A 25,930-nucleotide genomic window follows, 5' to 3' on the forward strand; every position below is an offset into this window, starting at 1 on the left:
AAGAAGACTGACTTACAGAATAAAATAAATTATTCTGAGTGATAAAATTAAAAATCTTGGTGAAACAAAAATTATTTGAGAAGCTTAGCCTCAGCAAAAGTGAGGCACTAAGCAACTCAGTGAGACCCTGTCTCTAAAATACAAACTAAGGCTGGGATGTGGCTCAGTAGTTGAGTGCCCCTGAGTTCAATACCCAATACCACCCAAAAAATAGTTTAAGAAAAATGTATATCAAGATGAACTTTAAGGGGGTGATCATGAACTGAAATCTATTTTCATGAATGTCTTGAGTTTGTCAGGATGAACCCAACTACTATATATAATCATAAAGATCTAATAAAAAAAAGATGAACATAATAAAAAAACTATAGAAAAATAAAAATAAATTCAACTTCTTATCAGGAGATTATCTATATTTCAAGTAGAGACTTCAGCAATTAGGGGAGAATATGGGGCTCTCAGAGATGAATCTGGATCTTGACAATAATTTCTGCAACATAACTAAAGTAGAATAGTTTAGATTTTTATTTAACATGAAAACTGGAAATAAAAATAATTCTGGAAAACAAAATATTAAATACAACTCTCTGGCTAAATGCTAAGAATAAGTTAAAAAGAGATTCAACAATTTCAAGACTTGGCCAAGGAAAACCCCAAAATAATAGGAACTCAAATCAAACCAGATAGATTTTGAAGGATTTTGCTACATGAGCAGGCCAGTGCCTAAGTCTGTTTAAAAAATAAACCAAGTTCTCCCTGGAGCCCTGCTTTACTAAATGGCCCTAAGTGGCCATGGGGAGAACAGCCTTCGAGAACTTTAAGAATAAAGTGACCAGGGCTGTGGGGTGCAGTTCAGTGCCGGAGTCCTTACGTAACAAGTGCAGGGCCCTGGGATCAATGCCCAGCACCAGAAAATAAAGATAAATAAATATATAGACACATAGATAAATAGATAGACACATAGATAAATAAATAAAGTGGCTCACAAAATAAAAGAACCATGAGAGATGTGCTCTTAAGAGGAAAGGGCAGATTCCTCTTCAAACGATGGTCTCGATGAACTGAAGGTTGATAAGAAAAGGTATTAACTGATCCTTTAAATAACTCGTCACAGTCCATCTCTCCTAATGAATCTGCCTCCAAAATTTATTTTAAACCTACACATGTCTCCCTATCTCTGCCACTACCACCCCAGTCAGATGTCACTACCAGGAACCAGGAAGATACAAGGGCCAGTGGAAACTGATGTCTTGGCCATGCCACGTCCTGCAACTAAGAGGCAGAGTGGTCTTTCCACAGCACAAATGAGGGCCTGCGTCTCCTCTGCTCAAATCTTAGTGGGAAGCATCAAATGCAAATGCATGCCTTTCCTCTTAGTCACTGTCTCAGGACCGGTTTCCTGGGATTGGCCAACACGTCTGGGTCCCAGCTATGATGTCTGCCTAAAGCCCTCCTCGATCACATGGTTTGCTACTGGAATGCCTTATTTCCTTTCTAGCACTTCTCACAGCTGGGAAATAACTAATTTGGGGAGGGGAGGTGGGTTGTTTTGTTACCCCCATTAGAACGAAAACCCCATGAGCTCAAGAAAACTCAATATAGAATATTTCTGTAACATATTTCCAGTGCCCAGCCCAATGTCAGTCAAGCTGTGGACACTCAATGCTTTGTGAATGACGAGTACTTTGGATAAACTGTGATTATTTTATTAGTTTTTGTTTAAAAGTAAACTGTTTTTTATTACTTCTAACTCTCAACAATGTACTATACATGTTTTCAATATTTTCAATACATATCTTAAGTGTTCAGGTCACTAACTTTTGAGAACTATATATGCTTATAATAAATATCACACAAATACATTTTTTTTAGAAAATTCAATTATCCTAGTAAGTGCCTTTATGAGCTTTTCTAATTGACTAATTTCATCACCCAGAGACAACTGTTTCCTCATCTCTAACATTTTGGGTAATTTTGCACCTTTATTTGTAATTCACCTGAGTGGAATTTAATGTATAACCATCTGTGTGTAATTTGTATTGCTCAGCATGTTTTTCAGATTGATCCATTCAGTGCTATGTATGAATCAATAATTTGTTATTGTCTGTATGCTAATACTATATTATAGCATTAATCTTAATCCATTCTATTGTTGAATGAATATTTTAATCTTTCTAGTTTTAGCCATAATCAAATAAAGCAACAAATACTATTTTTTTCTAAAAAAAAAAAAAAAAAGTAAACTGAAGCACACTAAAATTTTAAAGAATATTTGAACAAGCAGTGATTCATGAGTTGGGCCGCTCCACCCTAAAAGTGGTCAGGAACTCCACCGAGGGAAGGCAAGGGGACAAACCAGGAAGACAAGCTAACAGTCGACTGGTTATAATTACACAGCTGCCTTGTTTGGCCTACTCTGGTTATATAATTATGAGTCTGCTGGTTGATTCTGATTGGTTGAGCTTAAATTCCAATTTCTTTTAAACATAAGCATTTATGAGAAATATCTCATGCCAAGTTTTGCTTCTGTTTGCAAATCAGATTTAAAGTTACATACGAGGCACCCAACTGGCTTGTCTGTTTGGGGATCCTTCAGGCCTGGTCTCTATACTAGCTTACTTTAACCCTTTGTTGCCAATGTTATTGTTTTCCTCAGCTGGATTGTTCCATGAAAGTCAGGTCCTTGTGTCTTGTTGAGGCACCAAACATGGTGCTTGGCACTTAGCAAAGAGTCAATGATTCTTTGCAGAATAACTAAATGAATAAAGGTACTTAAAGTTCTCTAGGAAGTGAAGTTTCTTTCTCCTTAGCTTTCTGTACCACCTGGAACATATTGTACCTACTGGAATTCCTCATTAACAATTCCGTTATCCCAATATTTTTCAAATATCACAGCTCCTATTAACAGTTGGGTGCCCAATGGGAACGGAAGACAGGCTGTGTGAATTAACTGTCCCAAATGAGGCTGCTACTGATTAATTTTAGATCCTGAGCATCTGGGTCAAGGCTTAGTTTCATGACAGGTGTGAAATGATCTCTTTGGTGTCATTAATGATTTTACTAAAGGCTAGGAGCACTTGAAGGATTCCTTCACAGGAGATTCGAGAAGTGAACTGAATGGACAATTTTTTTCTTTAAACCTACATGTTCTGTATTGTATTTTTCACCAAGTAAGCTTTTATCTTATGATTCCTAACGTACCTTAACAATTACATCACTCAGTCAAAAATTAGACATTATATTTGTTTAAAGAATAACAAATGTTCCAGTAAGATGAGAGTGACTTAAGTGAAATATTAACAGATCTAGCCACTTTGTTTTGCTTTAACTGTGTTAAGGTCTCTAAGTCATTTTCTTTTTTTCCTTTCCCTGGAAATATCTCACCTTCTATAGGACTGAATATTCAAGTGGGTATATGACCTCAGTACTAAGAAAGTGGTCTCATGGGTCATATCCCTAAAATGCAGGTTGGTCAGGCAGATGGCTTCGGTAAGTTTGATTGCAAATAAATATGTCAACATCTACTCACTCTCCAAATCCCAAAGGTCGGTGGTCCTCAGAGTTTCAGTCTTATTCTTGGTTACGACAGTGCTGAGAGAGAGTAACACACACCACACTGTAATCTCTCAGCCAGAAGAAATCGAATCAAACCAAGTGGAAGGAATACTCTATTTAGTATTAGTGGGGTCAATTCATGGGGGAAATTTGTGAAATAGATGAGGTTCATAGTTGGCGTATCCCCCGCAGAGCAAACCCGGTCTCCACAGCCCCAGGGTTGTGCCCCTGCCATGGTGTAGACTCTGGCATTATGTGACAGGTGCCCCAGGCTGCTGGGAACTTAACACTGTACACTGAAATCAACACATTCGCAGTCTCAGGTCTCTGGTTGGGCTCTTCCCTCCCCCACCCTTATTATATGATGAATCAAGCTGTCCTCAATGGCCAGTAGGGAAAGGACTGGAGAACATCCAGAGTCCTCTTAGGTAACACGTAGATTGGCAATGCCTTTCTTCCATCCATTGAATATGACTCAAAGGAGAGGGGAGGATGGTGTGGATTTTAGCCCGAATTGTACAGACAGTGAGATCTCTGCTTTTAAATCTTAACGAGCAGTAAGAACCTAAGAAGAAGAGCAAGAAACCAACAATATGGTTCCTCACTTTTTCCTCTGTTAGGTAAGGATATCAAGGAAAAAGAACCAAGAAGCTCATCTAGGACAATCCCATTATAAAAGAAAGGAATATTAGGATAACTGGAAAAATAAGAAGCAACAATCTCAGAACTAAAAATAACTATTAAACGGAATGTATTTACTTTCCCAGGAAAAACATATTTCTGAGTTCTTAGTTTACAACAGATTAGTGATATTTCTGGGTCCTTATTTTGCAACAGATTAGTGAAAACTGTCAAACACAAGCATCCATCTGTGGCCAGCTTTTCAGGAACTGTAGAGTTGCCCACAGTGGCCCAACGCTGCCTTGTGAATTTTAATAACTTCTTGCTAACACTTGCAACAAGTCTCCATGTGACATGCCTGTTAGGATGGCTACAAATATGAACAGGACCAGTAAACACCTTTGAGTTGTAAACCGAAGACCCCCATTTGTGCAAAGCTTTTAACACTCATGTTTTTCTGTCTATAAACTAATGGGAGAAATTGACTAATAATAGTCAAAGAAGTGAATTAAATTTTATTGGAACAGTTACATCTTAAAGTTTAGAATTTAAGAATATATTTATTCCATGCAAAGTTGACGGTGCACCCATTAGTTGCCAGGTAGTGGGGTTCTGGCACCAGGTCCCTTCCTCAAAGCTTGACCTCCTCTCAAGGGAGGAGGTAGATGATGGAGAGACACAAAGATGGACAACATCACTCAAGGCTAAGTGCTGGGGGTGCTGTTGTGGATAGATGCCTGGCATTTAAGTAAAGACCAGGTAAAGTGAAGAACTAAGGCCTGCAGCCACCTGGGAAGAGCATCCTGGAGGAAGGGAAAGCTGGTGCAAAGTCTCTACAGAGCCCACAGGCCACAGAACTGGTGCACAGTGATTGTGGGAGAGTGGCAAGACTATGGGACCAGCAATACAGCAAGGGCCAGGCCAGATGGGGCTTTAAGGGTCTTTGGATCTCATGAGTGAAATGGAAATAGCTGGAAAGTTTTGAGTGAGAGGGTGGGATGCTATGACTTATGCTTTGAAAGGCTCTCTCTGTCTGCTGAGGTAGGGAATGGCAAAAGAAGAGAGAGTTCCTATGAGAATACACTTGTGCATCTGAGACACCGTGGTAATCATAGAAGAAATGTTGAGAACTCATCCAGTTAGGATCTATATGAAGATGGAGGAAACAGGACTATGATGGGTTGGAGATGGCAATAATGCTAATAGAAGAATCAAGGTGCTTGATTTGATCAACTGAATTAATGGTGCCATCTACTGAAAATGAGAACACTGACAATAGAAGGGAGAATGGGAAATGAGGAGGTCGTTAGTGGACTTACTGAATTTGGTATGTCCCTTAAATATATGAGTAGAGGTTTCAGGTGAGCAATGGGATACACGGCTCGAGAACTAAGGGGTGGATTCAGGGATGGAGACTGAAATTCGGAAACATAAAGCAGGTAGAAAATATGTGTGGTCACTGCATCAGATGAGGTCATCCAGGGAGTCCCAGTGGGTCAGCAAGTCCAAAGGCTTTCAGACAAGCATAATGAACAGGAAGTCACCCACTGTGGATGTTGGGGAGATGTAGAGATGTTCAAAAGCTGAACCTGGAGAGACTCCAGCATCTGAGGGTGGCGAGGAGGAGGGGGTTCAGGGAGAGAGACTGAGGAGGAGCCAGTGAGTCCAGGGGAAACCTAGGCAAGAGAGAAGCACCAAAGCAGCGCGAGCAAAAGGTATCCAAGATGCCTGAGGACAGTCTGTCAACTCCCTCTGCCCTCCGTGGTCCCTAGGGATGGGAAAAGTGGTCCCACTGTCACAGTGGTGGTATTTAGAACTGCCTGCTGTGTGATCGATATTTATTTGTTTATTTCAGAGGCTAAGTGTGGCAGTCTGCTGGCTGAGCGCATCCCATGAATGCATTTTGTTTGGACTCCAAGGTTTAAAAATATTTTAACAGATTGTCAAGATTCAGAAATTGGGGAACTTCCTATTGAAATTCAGATCTCTTTAAAAAATCACCTGAATTATCTCACATCGACAGTAGCTGTCTGTCCTTTGGGGGAAACTGCCCTCTTTAGAGGTGGCATGTGCTCTCCTGTTATTTCTCTCCCAACAACCCCTGAGAACTCCCCAACACTGGAAGTAAGTCACTGATTCATATTATGTTTCTGGCTCCTCTTTAGTTTGCAATTCTATTTAGCTGAAGATGGGATGGATGAGTGAATGAAGTAATAACAGAGGCATCCCTCAGTATATTTATGGGGGATTGATTTCAGGATCCCCCTCAGAGGCTAACATCCTTGGATTCTCAAGTCCCTTCTATAAAATGGCATGGTATTTTCTTATCACCTATGTTAAATCATCCCTAGATTATTTATAATTGCTAACACAATGTGAATGTTATGTACATAGTGGTTATACTATACACATCCAGTATACTGTACATTTTTCCCCAATATTTTCAATATGTCGTTGTTTGAATCCTGAATGCAAAACCCAGATACAAGGAGGGCCAACTATATTTACTGATGAGGCACCCGGAGCTCAGAGAGGTGAAAAAGATAATGCAGCAAAACCAGTGCTCAAATACAGATTCCCAGGCCAGGGCTTTTCTTTAAATCTTTGCTTCCTATTGTGTCACTATGCTCCTAAAAATTCTTAAAGTGAAAACAAGTTTTAGTGGAATACCATTGACAAAATTCCCACTTTTAGAAAAAAAATGAATATTAAACAAATCCTTCAATATGGTGTTTCTTTCTCCTTAATCTTTCATGACAAATAGTTCCATAGAACTGCTTCACATACTAACAAAGGTTATCATCACTGCCCAAGGGAAAGTAAGTAATAAACAAATGTAATTATTAAAAAATGTAATTGAAATTAAAATTGACATTGCGTTCCATTCATTTTTAGGTGAAAATAAATTTTATCATGTTTCCCCATGAATTTGTTGAATTGCTGGTACCTGTTCTTATGTTTTAGCTGCAGCAGGCTGTGTTCACTGAATGCCAGTTATTACCATTCCTTCTTGTATGCAGTACCAAGACTCCGGAGGTTTTTCCGCCTCATCTCTGGGGCCTACTTCAATAATTAGGCTTGCTTTAGACCGTGGTGTTTGATTTCTAGCGTGTTTCAGGTTTATGTAATTGGGTCCTCACAAAATATACACGGAAGCCCTCGCCCCAGCTCCTCCAAGTGTGACTCTATGTGGAAACAGGGTCACTGCAGATGTAACCCATTAAGATGAGGCTGTCCTGGAGAAAGGTGGCCCTTAACCTGAGAGAGATCTGGTGTCCTCACAAGATGGAGCAATTCAGGCAGAGACGCAAACAGAGGGAAGATGACGTGAAGGGAGATACCCAAGAACACAGCCCTGTGAAGGCGGGAAGAGGCTGCGGCGATGCAGCCAGAAGCCAAGGAATGTAAGGGCTACTGCAGCTGCAAGTGGCCAAGACAGATCCCCAGAGAGGATTCAGAGGGAGCACAGTCCTCCTGACACCTTAGCCTCCAGAACCGTGAGAGAATAAGTTTTGTTGTTTATAAAGCTGCATGGTTTGTTATAACATAGAAAACTAATGTAGAGGTTATCTTGCCTACCTCTCATTTTTACACTGAGCAAGAATGTAAGCATCTTACTGAGAGAAGTAGAGATCCCAGGAAAATGCAAGGTGCACCCACTGGGTGTATGTGCTATCCCCAAGCAAGACATTTAGGCCAACGCCTGATTCCCTGAGAGTCATCTCCTTGCTCACTCGAGGCTTGATTCCAGCTCCTGCTTCCTGGCTGCCCAGCTGAACAGTCCTCCTCCACCACACACTTCCACCCTGAGAGTCTGCCTCATCTCAGGCCCAGAGCAATGGAGTCAGCCGACCGTGGGCTGAACCTCTGGAACCATGATGAAGGAACCCAGGAGACGGCAGAATCAGATGGGGACTCACAGTCAGAGGAGCCAGGGCAACCTGGAGTGGAGACAGGTGCTGGTATGGACAAGAAGGTAAGGACAAGCTGTGCTTGCTGCAATTTTTTAATTGACTTTAAATATTGTCTGGACCCATGGAATATGTCCTCAAAAAAGATAAGCTTTTTCTCTCAATACTACCTTGTAACCTCTGAAAGACCTGACAAATGACCTTCACTGAAAAACTGAGATGTAGGGAAATGATTTTTAAGGAGTTGGAGAAAATCCTAAAACTACTGACAGAAACTCCACTTTGATAGTTTTGTGAGTGCTTTTACATTCTCACTCCATTCTAATAAAACAAGCCAGAGACCTTAGATGAACATTTTTTTTTAAATTTTTTTTTAATATTTACTTTTTAGTTCTCGGCGGACACAACATCTTTGTTGGTATGTGGTGCTGAGGATCGAACCCGGGCCGCACGCATGCCAGGCGAGCGCGCTACCGCTTGAGCCACATCCCCAGCCCATTAGATGAACATTTTAATGGTGTTTGTGCTAGAACCTACCCATGCAGTAGCTCTAACAGAAGAACAGAGGAAGAAGCATCCTTAGGAGGTGACCAGGGAAGATGAGGAAACCCGGAGAACGGACTTCCTGAGGAGGGGAGCGGTGCCCAGGAGGAGCATGCAGAGAGTCCACATTGAGATTCAATGACTCCCCTTAAATTCTGTGACATGCAGATACCAGTGACTTTAACTAGGAGACTGACAGGCGAGTGACAGGGAAAGGTGAATACAAGAATCCGCTCCTATAAACAACTACAGGTCTCCAGTGTCCTTGGTAAGTATCTGGACTTCTCTGAAACTGTCCATTGATAAAAATCATTCATTACCATTTACCATCTATTCCTAAGAATTGTCCAAACTTCAGAATTTAAGGATATGCTTCCAGAGAGATTTGTTCTGATTTTAAACTATTCCAAATCTACTATCCATTAACTTTTCTGAAATATTTTAGAGGTTTTTGTTGTTGTTTCCTGCCATCTTAAGGTCCACGTGTCTATCATTTCTTTCTTCTTACACCATGTCTGCCTTTATCTTTCAATAACTTTGGTTTACCAAATATTTTATGATTTTTATGAGGTTTATCATGTAAATGTCATTAATAGATGAGATGTGATAACAATATGTTATGTAATAATGTGCTATACATTTGATATGGGTTAGAGGTATACTTACCCTGTCTTTTTATATGAACAGATAGTAAGTAACTAGCATTTGGACCTTGAGGGTTGTTATCTTTGTCTTCATAATGAACACTTGTTTCTAAGATTCATACTTGGAGCTTGTGGCTCACTTACTCATAAATAAAATTTACATATGTACCCAAAAAACAGACCACTTGATTCCACCTGCTCTTACACAGGGAGCAATGGTCCTCTTGTCCTGAAATTTTAATGTTGCTCCTTAGCAGAGAATATCGTGAGTGCTGGAGGAATGTGCTGCTGATCTTGGTTCCAGGCAAATTAATGAAATAACCAAATGGTACCTGTAGTGACCCTCTGGCCTTCTCGTCCCACTTTACTGGTTCAGGCTTCTTTTTAGATGAGGGTTTCCTAATCTACAGTCTATTCATGGCTTTCAAATGGAAACAAGAAACCCCTAAGACCTTGAGATTGTTTGAAATAACCTGTAATTATGGGTAGTTTTCTGGGCAAAGATTCCACAGCTTTGATTAACTCCTCAAGATGTTAGACATCTACAACCAGAACAAGAAAACTACAATAGAAAGACTAAGAGTCCAGGTCATGTTCAAGTTTGGGGCCTGGGGAGGAAGGCATTGAGTAGGCAGGGTGGAGGCTGAGGTGGGGGGAGAACGAGGAGTTGGGCTTTCGATATATTGACCTGGAGGTGACAGTGGCCATCCAGATGGGGATGTTCAGGGGGCACTTAGATCCCAGGAGGTGGCCAGAAAGGGCCCACAACCAGACTGGGATTCACTGGCAGAGGTGGGAAGTGAACATACAAACACAGATGAACTTGCAGAGCTGATGACTGGGTTTGAAAGAGGAAGGACCAGCCTCAGAGAACCCCCACAGCTAGGAAGCACAGGAGGGGAGCGGTGGCATTGGAGGTAAAGTCAGAGGAGAACTGAAGATGTAAAGGACAAGGAGAACCCCCTGGGAAGCAGTAGCAGGAGAGTACGTTCCAGAATCACGTGGATGGACACATGGCCAAACCTCAGACCAAGGACATTTTAGCTGAAGAGATCTAGTAAGTGATGGCATAATATTTATATACAGACGTAGAAGTAAATAAATACAATTTACACATACATGCAAAAAAAACCTAGTAATTACTATCAATGATGAAAAATATTTATATACAGACATAGAAACATGTGCCTTGCTTTCTCTTGCACTTTCTCTTTTTAAAATATTTGCATTTCTAAAAACCTAAACAGGTTTACTCCTGAGCCCTTCTATTTTAGAATTTTTTTGCACTTCAATATGCTAAACGTGTTAAACATGAATGTTATTAAGCTATTAGGAATTTTACAATTAATTACATCAATGATTTATTCTGTAAGAGGAGTTAGCAGGAGGGATGGATGGAGCCAGCTTTGGAGCCACACATACCTGGGGTCAGGCTCCTTCTTCACCATTACAAGTTGGATTGCTTAGATGTTTGAACCTATGTTCACATGTACTAAGTTCTACATGACTGCAGTGATTACTATCAATAATGAAAAATTTGTCTGAGATTACATTTGCACATCAGATGTATAATTTAGAAAATATTCAGGCAATTCTGCAAGTGATTGCCACAAAATACCTCATGTATATCACTTTCAATTTTGAAACTGTCATCCACAAATACTGACTAAATTTTATTTGCCATGAGCTTATAGCCATCTTCCCATACATAAATGAGCAAAAACTTCTATTTTTCATCTTGGAAATTTAGAAACAGAGTAGGAAAAAGCGGTTTCTCCATCACATGCAGCTCAAATTACCCTGCAGAGAAAATCGAATGATTTACTTGTCAATTTTTCAATGTTGCACTACACTCTGAGAGTCACACCTGTACCTTCAAATTCCTGCACTGAGCTCCCTGGTTTTGAAATCTACTGGTATACCAACAACAGGGCCATAGCACCTTATTGCATGGGTTATGTACCATACAGCTCCAGGGGTGTTGATCACATAGAAGACTGTGATAAGAAAGGCAATGGTCCCCTAAAGTGCAACCCCCACCCCATGAATTCGGGAACTGCAGCCCTGTGTGAGGCATGGATACTTGCCTGATGAACATGCTCTACCATTCGACCAATATTTATTAAGCACCTATTATGTGTATGACACTGACCTTGGCTCTGGATCCCAACAGGCACAATTCTGACCAGGTGCAGCTCATATCACTCTTTGAATAAAGGATGGCAGAAAAGTTTCACTAATGAGTGGGTATTTTTTTTTTTTTATCAGAGGCCTGAAGGAAATGAGAGGACAAGCTGTTCATTTAACTGAGGCAAGAATATTCCAAGCAGAGCCAAGACCAAGTACAAACACCCAGAGGTGAAGCCTCTGGGCATATTGAGGGACAGCAAGGACCTGGGGGCCTGGAAGGGACCAGATGAGGGCAGCAGTAAAAATAAAGTCAGGTGGTTGGGGGAGGAAGCAACTCTGTGCCAACGGCAGGCGGGCCAAGCCAATCTTGTCCTGCTGGTCTCTGTGCGAGACAAAAAGCCATCGGAAAGATCCTCGGACAGAGACGCGACGTCATCCTGACTGAGGTGTTAAGAGAATCACACTGTCTTTCTCTGAGCTGACTTTTATTAAGAAATGTTATGTCTACATTTCTAAATGGTGTCTAAATAATTTCCCCCAAATGCACCAAGTATTTTCCACCAAAATTAGCAATCTGATTTTTAAAATGGCTTCATTTTCTTAAGCTGAGTTTGAATTTGAATGTTTAAAGCAATACATTCAAAATGAGAGTGGTAAGTAATGAAACCTTTAATCTCGATAGGCATTGAAGTTAATTCATGTGTTTCTTTCCAGATGTTTCTGTTTGCAAAATAGTCCAGATTAATTCCTATTGGTTACAAGAAAAAGAATCTGGAAAGAAAAAAAATATCAAATATTTCAACTATGAGGGGAAATGTTTTATGGACGGTAGAGCCATGTGAGATGGGTTTTCACTTGGTGGATGCCTTGGCTACAAGGGAGTTTCTTGTTCATGAAACAATGTGCATTTTGTCAAGTTATGAGTAATGTACAAATACCACTGTAAGAACTCTTCTATGTTTCTAAATGTTCTTTTATAAAAACATTTTTACATGCACAATTCCCTTACCAAAGACCTCAACAAAATTTTTCCAACAACCAAAATTTGTTTCAGCATGTACTCCTGGGAATTTCATTCATAGATACAAATAACTAATAACAACAAGGCAAAAGGCTCACAATTGAGTCATCCCTATATTTACAGGCCAACAGATTCTCTCCCAGTCACAAATACCAATTAATCCCTCATGGCATTCATAGAAAATATATTGTAATAAATAACAACAAAAATGGCACTTGCCTCACATCCCAGTTCTTCTAATGTTGTGAATAACTCATAAGACTGGGGGTTACCACCCATTCAGTCGATTCTGAGTTTGAACATATGAAGAGTTGGATACACCTTCATTTAAAGCCAGTCATTGCAATTAGTGGCTGAACTGGGATACATTACCAAGGGAAGGACTCAACACGGCCATCCCTAACACGTCCAGCCCTGGGTTAAAACATGGGATGTGGTGGGCCAGGTAGTCCTTGAGGTAACCTTATGAAGTGAGAATTCTAACAGTTTTACATAAGAGGACACAGAAATTAAGGAGATAGAACAACTTATCTCAAATTATAGAGCTGGCCTGTCCCAGCCAGGATTCATCAAGGTCTGTTGGACCCATTCTGACCTAGTCTGGCTCCCCTGAGCAACACTATCTATTTTAATACACAGATTGAATATCCCTTACCCAAAATGCTCAGGACGAGGGGTGTTTCAGATTTGGAGTTGTCCAAGTATGGTATGTTTGCATATACACAATGAGCTACCTTAGAGATGGGACCCAAGCCTAAACACAAAAATCATTTATGCTTTTTAAACACCCATACACATGGCCTGAAGATAATGTTAGAGAATATTTAAATAAATATACATTTGAATTTCAAGTGCTACCCATAATGAGGTCATGTTTGGAAGTGTCCACATGGGGCATCATGTTGGTGATCAAAAAGTTTCAGATTTTGGAGCATTTTGGATTGCAGATGGATGGATTAGGGATGTTCAACCTGTAATGAAGTTAAATAGCTTCACAGTTATCATCATCATTATTTTTCTTTTTGGCTACTAATTTTGGTTCTTCTAACTTGTTGGTCTGGTTGCCAGGGCTTCTGATCATATAAACAAACTTGCAGAGTGAATATGAGAGTGATGCTATTGACAACACACGCTTCAGCTATTTTTGCTGGTGCATATTCTCCACTTTGTGAAACCACCCAAGGCCCAGCAGGTGTTTATAGACTCAGGTCCGACTTACTCCTCTTCCTGTAGGCTCTTTTTACTTTTTTTTTCAATTTGACAACTTTAAAAATCTGTAATATCCCATTCAAATGAAGTAAGTTGAAATTCTATAGTTCTAAAAGTGACCAAGAACTTGAGGCAATGTACAACCAGGCTTACTTCCACTCTTGAGCATGGGCCTACTGGACACTTCCCAAAATAAATTTTACGTGAATAGAGTTCAATATGCTCATGGCTTGATTCACACTTTTTATGCTGAACATGACTGTTCACATTCCTTGCTCCAGGGATTGGACTCCTCCAACAAGTGTGCAGCTGGTGAATCCACAGAAATGTAAAGAATTATGCAGATCAAGACCTTTGTTGGAACGTTTTACCCGGTTGATATTCAAGAAATATGTGGTATTAATGGGTCGGGAATATTTTCCCAACATTCCCTACTAGATTTAAACAATAAAGAGCTCTAAGAAACTAAAAAAATCATGATAGTTAATATTCAATATCCAGACAGAGAAGGTTTCAATTAATAAAATGAAAGAATTATGAATGACTTGGAAAATTCATTTCTCCTCTCTGACCTGTTTCCGTATCTTGAAACTTTTGTGATTCAGCTTAAATCTACATTGCTTTTGTGGTGAATGTTCCCATTGTTGACAATCATGGAGGCAAATCAGACTACCTTTACTTCTTTGACTAAAGGCAAAATAAATACTAATGTACAGTGAGCTTACATTGGCACAGTGTATATGAATTGGGATTACTCCATCTACTCGCTTTCATTTTAGTCTAGTCTAATAAGCTTTTATGATAAAAAGAGAATAGTTTCAGCTCATGATGTAGATAATACGTCTAATTTGTCAAATTTTTACCTTTGAAAGATTTCTGTCAAGCTATTGATGTATTTTTCTGCTTTTAGTATAGACAAAGTTTCCCTTTAGAAGATACATAAATATATCTTGGAAGTCTTACATTTCTAAGAGTTAGAGTTACACATTTTGATTTATAAGTCTTTTAAGACATAATTTTTGACATGAGATGAAATCCTCCAAATGCATGCCCAGTCCCTTCAATAACCAAAGAGAAGCCAAGGTCACTGTTGTGTAAACTCACAGCACAGACGTTCTCAAGTCATATATCAAGAGCATAAATAAATTTTTGTTAACTGATAGGTAAGCTTATTGAGGACTTGCAGAGATGGAAATATTAAGCTGTTTTTAAGCTGTTTATCATACTTGGTTCTATTTAGAACAACATCATTATGCCCTTAGGACAGGCTGAGATGATCTGGAATTCAAAGTACCCTAATTTTAAGGCTAAATAAACCTCGATGCTTTCTGGGCAAAATCATACCACTTCTTTCAACTAGATCTTTCAGTACACAACCCAGGTGGGCCAACCTCCAAAATCATCTCTTGAAATGTGGGAAACCAGCTGTCCTCTGTGGACTCCCAGGGGAGAGTCCTCTGCTCCTCCTGTGAGGCACATGCCTTTCTTCTTTCACAGCAGTTATTTGCTGATGTATGTCCCTACCAGACATGAGCTCATCAAGGGTGTCACCTGCATACCATTCATGGCTTTTGTTATATAACTCACAGACAGATGGCAGATTCCCAAGCATTAAGTGCGTATTTAATTTCTATGAGCCATAAACTGTTCTGCAAGAGATTGAAAGCCAGGTTGAGAAGCATTTTAGGAAGCCCTTGGTCAAGAAAGAGAACCCCAAGAATAGAAAATTCTTCCAGATGTAAGTCAGAGTAACTGGCACATGAAAGTGACACATTCAATTTCTTCACCTTTACATAACCTCCGGAAGATCAAACGTTAATAAAATATTTATCTTCAGTTGTCACAAGCCTGACTTTGATTTAAAACTCTTGGGTACATGAATGTCATGCCAGACCAGAAATACACCATCATGTATTTTTAATTTAAACATAGATGTGTAAAAAATTTATATGTGTCTGATATGAACAAATTTGAGTGAAAACTTCCCAAAGTCACCACAGTCAAGAAAACAGAATCTAAAAGTGGTTGTTCACTTTCTGTAAAAGTGCAAGGTAAAGCACTCTGTTTTGGAAGCCCAATGTGGCTTTGAAACAACAAGTGAAACACATTCTCTTACCTTGAGGGAGTCAAAGCAGGCAATCACTCTTCCATTTTCAACCTGGCAGCTTTTTGGGGGGTGAGCGAATTTGCATTCTTCATCGGAGCGGGAGCAGGTTCCTCTCTGGAACTGTCTGCACACCTCTAACGTCAGCCACTTTGTATCTCTGACAGGAGCAACGTTCAAAGCCATGGTGAGAGAGTACTGTGGGCTCCGTTAGTGTCTGTGAAGTGGTGAAATCAATCCAAGTCCCAATGATTCCAAAACTACTGTTGTGAAAACTCCCACATGGAAGTCTGAAGGTAAGTGATAAATTGCCTAATGAAGTCCGATCCAGGAAATGGTGACGAGAGGACTTATCAGCAGGAGTCACTCATCAATCAAAATGCCCCACCTGAAGACTGTGGGCCGCAATAAAACCACTCTCAGTGTCATCTCTGGCTCTTGACATCCCAGTCTCTTGATGGTTTTGAAGATACAACAGCTTTTTAATAAAGTGACTTCAATATCATGGCACTCCTTGGGAAATAGTTAGTTCTGACACTCACAGCTGTAGATGATGCTGGAAAAGAGGCCTCTCAGATGTTCATAATTTAGCTTTCCTTCTTCCTTTGTAAACTCTGAAATTAAACAATTGGCAAAGTCAGACAACGGAGGTATCTTCATCCACTCATAACGTCAGCGTCAAGAAATGAAAAGCTCTCCCAGGCCGAAGTTTTCAGCAAAAGGAACTTCCCACAGGCACTTTTAAATCATGAACCTGCAAAACATAATTAAAAAAAAAATCAACTCATACCCAAACTCAATGGCATTGACCCTTGAACAAACTATTTAGCTCTTTTCTAGAAATTGTAAAAGTGCAGGTTAGAGCTTGGAGGTTTGAGTAGAGTAAGGAAAGTTGTGCATTTAAAAAAGAAGAACACACAACTGAAACTGTATTGCAGAGTGATCTAGGCAGCAGTCCAAAAGTTAGGAATGACTCAAACAGACGAGTGTGGCAGACACAATAATTAGGCCTTCTGAAACAATTCAATCTAATGTGCTTAATCGCCAAAACAGTGTATTAGAACTGTGGCTCTCAATTAATTTCACATTTAGGCCATGGGTTTTATTGTTGGGGAGGCTATAAACAATTATTTGGGAAGTGCCTCTCCTACATAATGAAGATATTGTCATTTTGGATGGAACATGGGCTCCTTATTCCTTATGCTCTTCCCAGTTTGTACAGAGATTCCAACTTCCAGATGGATGTAGGTAGGAGCCACCTGATATTTATTCTCTGCTCTCTTCCTGCTTCCTCTCCTGTTAGTACCTGTTCAGTATTCATCTTCACTCATGTTGTAGGTACTCCTAGGGTAAGGACTATTCTTAGAGTTTTCCTTTTCTGTATCCCAAAACCCTTAGCTCCTAGATTCTATTAGAACCTCAAGAAATGTTTACCGACCAATTTAATGAAGACCAAATGCATGAATAAAAGTTCATTTTAGTTGAGTTCAGTTTCATTTTTAACCAAGTCACAATCTAAAAATGCTCTCTTGTATGGGATGCTGGAGTTAAACCACATTTAGAACAGAAAATGTAATTAGTTTGGATTTCCAAAGTCAGCGCATTTTGCTTTTCTTACTTTTTTCAAGGATCATAAAAATTATTAAACATTAAAAATTTAAGATTACTAATACAAGCATGAATAAGTAAAGTTGATCAACTTCAATAAGTGTATATGACATAAACTACCTTATATATTTGCTTGGCCTTGATATCGGAGCAAATACATAAGGCAAGTTATGTATACCACATTAATGTGTAGGTAATGAGAGCTGAGTGAAGATTGGAAGTTGATGATAGTCGTAATGACATTCCAGTCAACAGACCACACATACAGTGGTCCAATGATATTATAGTAGAGCTAAAAAATCCTGCTTAACAGTGTGGAGAATCCTTGGAAAACTGGGAATGGAACCACCATTTGACCCAGCTATCCCACTCCTCGGACAATACCCAAAGGACTTAAAAACAGTGTACTACAGGGACACAGCCACATCAATGTTTATAGAAGCACAATCCACACACAATAGCTAAACTGTGGAACCAACCTAGATACCCTTCAGTTGATGGATGGATAAAGAAACTGTGGTATATATACACAATGGAATATTACTCAGCAATAAAAGAGGATAAAATCATGGCATTTGCAGGTAAATGGATGGAATCAGAGAATATAATGCTAAGTCAAGTTAGCCAATCCCAAAAAACCAAATGCCGAATGTTTTCTCTGATTTAAGGATGCTGATTCATAATGGGGTTGGGGGCGGGTGGAGCACGGGAGGATTAGATGAACTCTAGAAAGGGCAAAGGGGAGGGAGAGAAAGGGAAGGGGCAGGGGGTAGGAAAGACAGTGGAATGCGATGGTCATCATTACTCTAAGTACATGTATGAAGACACGAGGGATGTGACTCTACTTTGTGTACAACCAGAGTTGTGCTCTATATGTGTATTCTGAATTGTAATGCATTCTGCTGTCGCATATAACAAATTAAATTTTTAAAAAATCCTGCTTAAGACATTTCTCATGTGTTGGTGTGATGATGATGTGAACCTACTGCATACCAGCTGTAAAAGCATAGCACATATAATTATGTACAGTCATTAATACTTGATAATGATAATAAATGACGATGTTACCGTTTTATGGATTGAATATGCTATAATCATTATTTTAAAGTGTATTCCTTCAACTTATAAAAAATATTTATTGTAACACAGCATGCTGTGTTATGCCACCAGAATCCTCAAACACCTCATACTTTCACACATCTCTTGATTGTATCACAAGACCACATCCAGTGATGACCTGCCCCTTCCAGGTCATTAAGGACATTCTATGACGTTTGCACAACGATGAAGTCACCTAATGACACACTTATCTGAATGCATTCCATCATTAAGTGACGCATGACTGTGTCCAAGTTAGTTTAGAGAGTGATAACTCTTAAGTGGTTCTCAAGTGTTTCCTGAAAAAGGGTGGATGGGGGGGTCCCAGATCAATTAGATTCAGTTAACTGTGGGGAAACCAAGCCTAACAGGCTTTTTAAAAAAATTACTTATTCTTTTTAGTTATACAAGACAGTAGAATGTATTTTGGCAAATTCTACATACATAGAGGATAACTTATTTTATTTAGGATCCCACTCTTGTGGTTGTACACGATGCGGAGTTACCCTGGTCGTGTATTCCAATACAAGGCTAGGAAAGTTATGTGCGATTAATTCTACTGTCAAACAGGCCTTTCCCTGGCTTTCGAGCACTCCTGTGTCTCATCAGCCACGGACAGGGCAGGAACCCCTATGGTAGCTCTCCAGCTTATCTGATCATGGCCTGTTTATTTAGCAAGACTTCTCCTGCTGCTGGTGGGGAAGGCTACTTCATCCCCAGTTGTTTTACTTGTTTGTAAAAGTTATAGACGTCAGTGCGCTTAAGGAAGCTGTCAGCGTTGAGAGCTGTGACGCACATCGAACTTCAATTATAAAATATCTGAGGGAGCCAGGCGGGCTCCGGCTTGTCTGCTGGGTGGTGTGTGTTCACTGCAGCTACACCAACGAGCTTAAGTCTGGGATCTTAAGAAGGTGAGTTTAATAGTCAAATTCACTCCGGCTCAGGTTTCATAGACCAGCCTGGACCTGCCTCCTCTCCGCCTCACCCGCCTCCAACCCCCACGGAGAACAAAGAGGAGAGCAGTGAGCGCCAAGGAAGTGCTGTGCCTGTGTCAGGGAGATGGGCCACGAACCACATGGGGGCTTCATCCATATTTGCAAAATGCCACATATACTCTCGGAGTCCTAGGTAGGTCACAGTACAAGCTCATCTCAAAGACACACGTCAGGTGTAGGAAGGAAGTAGGCAAACATATGCCCGGGCGGCTTGAATGGCTGCTCAGCTATTCCTAAAAACCACGCAGGGCTATGCTTTCCATCCAGTCCACTAGCTTATACTCCCCCCCACACACCTAGAGAAACAGATTTCCATTTCTAGTTACAATAAAAATCCAACCATAAATTGAGAGCCAGGCTCTATCAAGACAAATGTGCCTTTAAAAAATACTGCTTATTTAATTGACACAATACTATGTTTTTATCAAGTGTAACACAATGTTTTGAAATGTGTGTACATTGTAGATTTTCAGGCCAATGAACATAAGTATTCTCTCACATTCTTGTATTTTTTTGTGGTAAGAAAACTTAAAATCTACTCTCTTAGCAATTTTCAAGAATACAATGCCTCGTTATGAACCACGGTCACCATAATACACAATAGATTCCTTGAGCTGATTCCTCCTGTCTGATATTTATGTCTTTGGACCAGCACCTGACCCCCAGGCTCGGGTAACTAACATTCTACTCTCTGCTTCTGCAAGTTCAATATTTTTAGATTCCATGTATAAAACATTAATATAAGCTTGCATTTAAGAATAGGGGCAACCAAGCTTTCTGACGGCCCAGTCACTTGTAAGTCAAAGTTAAGTCCTGGGAGGAAAAGGGTGTGCATACTGTCACACGCAAACCCATAGCTATGGTGTCCTCTGGAGCATCCACTCTTTCTCCCAGCTCGTTCTCTGTTCCTGGCCTAAGGTCTGAAGCCGGTTATCAGGGGCACTGCCTCCCCCGCGCAGTCACAAGTGAGGACAGGCAGGGAGCTCTGGGGACCAGGAAGAGAGAGCAGACTTGAATTAGATGAGGGTGAGGCCTCTGAAGGAGATGAGCAAGGAAAACAGGTAAGAATGGGGAAGACCAAAGCCGCACATATTGTCAAGAGCATGAGCCTAAGGAAACCCTGGTTCTGCCAGTCTGCAAGTTCCTGGGAAGAAGGGCGATGGCTCAGGTGACACAGCCACCTGCTACCTGTGGCTATTCCATTAGAGGGACTAAGTAAATCATTGTAAATCTTTATTCTTCACTAATTAAACCTGAACCTCAGTTCAGTTATCAGAAACTTTCACATATGATTGGGCCACCTTGAGTATGTAGCCTACGTTTCTATTGTAATCAATATAAAATCTAAACATGTCAAGTATTTCTAATGAAAATTTCGCATCCAAATTAAGATAAGCCTTAAGTGTGAAATATACACCAAATCTGAAGAATTCGATGATATCTTATTAATATCTTATGTATTGGGTAAATGGATAATATTTTAACTTTTAGGTGAAATCTTTTTTTTTTATAAGTCCTTCTTTTTTTTAATTGATTGTTCAAAACATTACAGAGCTCATGATATATCATCTTTCATACATTAGACTCAATTGGGTTTTGAACTCCCATTTTTACCCCAAATACAGATTGCAGAATCACATCTGTTACATACTCACATTATTACATAATGGCATATTAGTGACTGTTGTATTCTGCTACCTTTCCTATCCCCTATTATCCCCCCTCCCCTCCCCTCCCCTCCCATCTTCCCTCTCTACCTCCTCTGCTGTTGTTCAATTCTCTCTCCTTTTTCCCCCTCCCCCTTGCCCCTTATAACCTCTTATAATTTTGTGTATCATTGAAGGTCTCCTACCATTTCCATATGCTTTCCCTTCTCTCTCCCTTTCTCTCCCCCCATTCGTCTTTGTTTACTGTTAGTCTTTTCCTCATGCTCTTCCTTCCTGTTCTGTTCTTAGTTGCTCTCTTTATATCAAAGAAGACATTTGGCATTTGTTTTTTAGGGCTTGGCTAGCTTCACTTAGCATAATCTGCTCTAATGCAATCCATTTCCCTGAAAATTCTATGATTTATTGCAATTAATCTCACCTGCTCCTTTTTACCACTAGAAAATTCAGAATTATATACGTTCACATTTATACTTCTGTTGACGGTGATATCTTAGCCTATCAACCAATAGAGAACTTTCTGGGAAGGTAGAAAGTCCTAAGCCCTTATTTTGCCAAGGTTCCTTGTCATTTATCCTTGGTAAGTCAATGTCTCTGAGATCCCCCTTCTTCACCTGTAAAGTGTTGATAATACTCCCTGCCTACATTGGCATGGTTGCTACCATGAAGGACCAATAGGGGAACTGTCTGAGTACTCTGTAAAAACTTGTCCCAATGCAAGGTGGTACAAAGAGTTGCTCTATAAATATCTATTGACAGAATCTACTTTCGGGCTTCCTTCTCTCTACAGCAGTTCTGTAGGGAGGACCAGGACTCTGACTAGGGTGTACTTGTCCTTGGGAGCAAGGCAATGACTTGGAGGTCAAAGGTTTGACTGTATAGAGCCAAGGCCCCTTATCTGCCACAACCCTCTTGTCTATTCTGTAGCCCAGGGGAAGCCACAGAGAGGTTCCTAGGGCTGCAGAATAGATATTAATTCTATATTTACCAATTCTTTCTGTTAAACTCTCACTGGGTTGCTTGCGCTTTCATTTTTCTAATGTCTTTTTTTATTTTTAAGAAGCTTCATTGTGTATATTTGACGTTGGTTGTGGAGAGCCATTTTGCTGTGCTGCCTTATGTGGGTGTTGGCTTAGTTCTTGGACAATAACTCAGTGCTTTGTGGTCGGCCAGTTCCGGAGCGAGCCGATATGATAATGTACTGAGTGTTCTAAGAACCAGTAAAAGCTGGTAAGAACCAGTTGACCTGTACTTCCTGGCTCTGGGCGCCAGTGCTGAATTCCTTGCCTTATTGGCTGCTGCTGTGTTGCTATGCGCTTTTGTCCAATCACATGAGACTTAAGCCGCGGCTCTAGTATATTAGGGGTGGTCTTTTCGGGCTCAGGGTCCTTTCTCTCATCGAACCATAATGGAAGCTCCCAATAAAGCGTGCTAGAGAAGAATCCTGTTTGTTGTCGTCATTCCTGCCGGCGGGTAGACGCGACAGTTGGTAGCTTATTTAAGGAATGCACAGAGTTGGTAAATGGTTACTATAGTGGATCATGTTATATGATAACACTTATCATCTCATACGATTCACACAGTCCTACTGGCTTGATTCCTCCTGATATAGTCAGATCTCTAAATGAGTTCATCCTTCAGATCTGCTACTTTGTTTCCATCGACCTTCCTCTCCTCTCTTCCTATTGACTTCTTCAGTTTTATTTCCAACATCCCAGACCACCCTTCCCTACCTAGCCCCTTCCCATGCAGAACCTGGGAGAGATTTGGAAGTGGCTGCCCTCATTTTTTCTCTGGTATTAGTTTCTCCTTTAGCCTGCCCTTCCTGCCACCTCTGCTAGTGTTCAGAAACGTGCTGCATCCCTAAGCCCTGGCATGGGACAGGAGAGGAGCTGGCCCTTGAAGGTTGTGCTGAGTCATACCTGGCAAGCTGTCCCCCCCTGCATCCTGACTCAGCTCTCCCTCCTCTGCCTGCCTTCAGCCACTGTTGATTCCTTCTCTTATATCCCATCTCTTAACACCACCTGGTAATTATTTTTAAACAGATATCATTATTCCTTAATTCACAAGGACTGTAAATATTAATTTATCCAACTGCTTTCCCTACCCCCAATGTAAACTCCTAGAGAGTTTGCTCTGTGTGTGAAACAGACTTCGGTTGTTATTTTTGAGTCTCCAGAGCTCAGCTCTGTGCCTGGTCTGTAGAATGCACTCCATACATGTTTGTTGAGTGAACTCCTGGTCCTCTTCTAAAGAACATTCTCATTTCTATAAAAACTAAATTCTTAGCTAAAGGAATAATGCTCTGAGTAGGGAATTTCAGTATTAGCTGTAGGAACCTTCTAGCAGCTGCCCTTGGCTTATCCTGCTGCCTAGCAGGTTGAAGGTGAGCAGCTGCCCCAATGTGAGTGATGATGTGAGCCTCAAAAGCCAGAACGCTCAGCACAGTGACTGTCAGAGCCCAGTGCTCCAGCTGGGGGTGGGTCATCCCCTGGGAGCTTGGCAGAAGTATAGATCCTCAGACTTCACCCCAGAATTTCTGCATCAGAAACTCTAGGACGGAGCCCCAGCAATCTTGTTTTAAACAGGACTCCGGGATGACTGATGCATACATTCGAGAATCACCATAATCAGCACCCCTTGCTGCCCTGCTCTATGCCGGGCAACCTGGGCATTGCTGGAAAAAAAACAAAGATGGCCTCTCTGGGGTTGCCTGTAGGGTCTTCAGACACTGATGCCCACCTAAGTAATCGCAGGAAGGCTGCCAGAGGCTTCCCCCTGTGGCTGTGTCTGATCAGTAAAACAAAATAAAACCAAATGAACTGAAAGCACCTGAGGTTTGTCCCAGCTAAGACTTTTCCATAAGAATTAGAAAACAGATCATATGACGTTCCTAACAAGCACAAAACAGATCATACATAGTCCTTTTAAAGACTCCACTCAGAATGCAGCAAGCCTTTGGTAGGGGTGGGTGGGGCTTGGCTTTGTGAACCCCTGCCTGACAGAGGATCACTTTAAAGGGACTGATGGCCTTTGGTGAGCAGCAGCTTGGTCCTCAGTCAGAGGGCTGCTTTGTAGACTGCCCATCTTCTCAGACAGAGCACGCTATAAAAAATACCCAGGCTCACTGCCTTACTGTCTTTAAAGGAAAGACAGGACTGAAGTTCAAGGATAAAGAATGAGGGGACATAGAGAAGAACAAAATTATGTCATCTGCAGGAAAATGGATGGCACTAGCATCCTGTTCAGTGAAAGAAGCCAGATTCAGAAAGCCAAGGGTTGTACGTTCTCTCTCTCATATGTGGAAGCTAGAGAGAAAAAAGGAAGAATGTCATCTCATGGAAATAGAAGAGACACCAGAAAGGTAGGAAAAGGAGGTTGGCAAAGGAGGAGCAGAGACCAAAGTGAGGGACTGGGGGATGAAGGGATCAAATTATGTTATGTGCAAATGTGTCACCCTGAGTCTCACTAACGCATATAAGATTAAAGCACCAACAATAATTAAGCAAACAGAAAAAGACATGAGGTTCTGTGGCAATTCCAGAAATGACAAAGGCCTGGCTACTCAACTCTGCAAAGTAATCCTGATGATTTTTAAGGTCTTTACTTACATGACACTTCATTTTTTAAAATATATTTAAAACTCTTGTAGGTGTTAAATTTCCAGAAAGCTGTGGCTTTTGACTGTGTGAAAGATTTGCCCGCTCACATTCTTTGACAGTAGCTCAATTATGCAGCCAAGCAAGTTTGGAAGCTTTGGCTCTTCATTCTACCAGGAGAGGAGATGGCCCTCCATTCCACATCCTCAGACAAGTTCCGGTTGTGGAGCCAGGTGTCCCATTGCACCAATACTTTGAGATTGCCTGTACATTTTTGAAGGGAAAAACATCAATTGTGTTCCATCTTGAGACTGAGACTGATCAAAATCCAAAAACCGCCTTAAGGGAACTATCTCTGCAACGCACACACAGCTCGCCTCTCTGGGTTTACTCTGGTCAGCTCTGGTATCTTCGCTGCGTGCCAGACATGAGCCTCCCAGAGAGCCGATTAAAGGATCTTTGCAAAGCAAACCAATTCCTGTGTCAGAAAGTCAAGGACTCATTCTCCATTAAGTAATTCATAGGAGGTCTTTAATTTTATTTTGCATAAATCTAATTACAAGAAAGAACCCTTATCTCCTTGACCTCCCTACTTCTCATTTTTAGACTCTTTGGGTTTCCTATATTGATATTTAAATTCTTAAATATGAAAAATTATTCATAAACATATTTTTAAAAAAATAAATGTGCCTTCCCGGGAGGGACCTGATGTTTGAGCATCCTCACCTCTATTTCTAGAGCCCAATTTAAAATAACTCTCAATGTGCTCTCTCCGCCAATCAATGGCATGGCCACATCCTGAGCCTATGGGAGGCAGACGCCTGGATGGAGAGGGCCCTGGCGGAGCCGCCTGCTGAAGCACTGGTGCTGAGAGCCACTTGACCTCCAGGAGTGGGGTGTAACACTGCCCCGTAATCACTAATCACAGTTGTGGAGAAGAGGTTCTAACTGGAGCCTTCCCACAGGACCGAGAAAAATACAGTGTAGAGATTGCCCTGCAAAAGTAGTAAAGAACCTGATCAGCCTATCAATAAGAAAGAGTGAGGAGGACAACAGAAATGATATCTTCAAAAGGGTTGTTCTTTCTAGACCCTTCTGTATTGGTTTCTTTTTGATTTATTGAAAAGTGACATCAAATGGTGCTTTGCAAGTTCTACTGGGCTTAGGGATAAGAACCAACTTTTCAACCCTGTATTCTAGTCCCTCCTTCACCTCTGAATAGCTGTAT

General features: G+C 40.8%; 1 protein-coding gene across 6 annotated transcripts in view; it reads right to left on the minus strand.

The window, feature by feature from the left end:
- MBNL2 (muscleblind like splicing regulator 2) overlaps window positions 1–25,930 on the minus strand; it is a 151,611-nt gene that overhangs the window by 86,691 nt on the left and 38,990 nt on the right. For 5 of the 6 annotated variants that reach the window (XM_081286038.1, XM_081286041.1, XM_081286039.1 and 2 more), the window contains one exon: window positions 15,751–16,492. In XM_081286038.1, the coding sequence (XP_081142164.1) occupies window positions 15,751–15,924 (174 nt within the window). In that variant the 5' untranslated portion in view covers window positions 15,925–16,492. The remainder of the gene's footprint in view (window positions 1–15,750; window positions 16,493–25,930) is intronic. The other variant, XM_081286040.1, reaches the window with a different exon arrangement.

The sequence above is a fragment of the Spermophilus citellus genome, assembly GCF_964194105.1.
Source record: "Spermophilus citellus genome assembly, chromosome: 1".
NCBI lineage: Eukaryota > Metazoa > Chordata > Mammalia > Rodentia > Sciuridae > Spermophilus > Spermophilus citellus.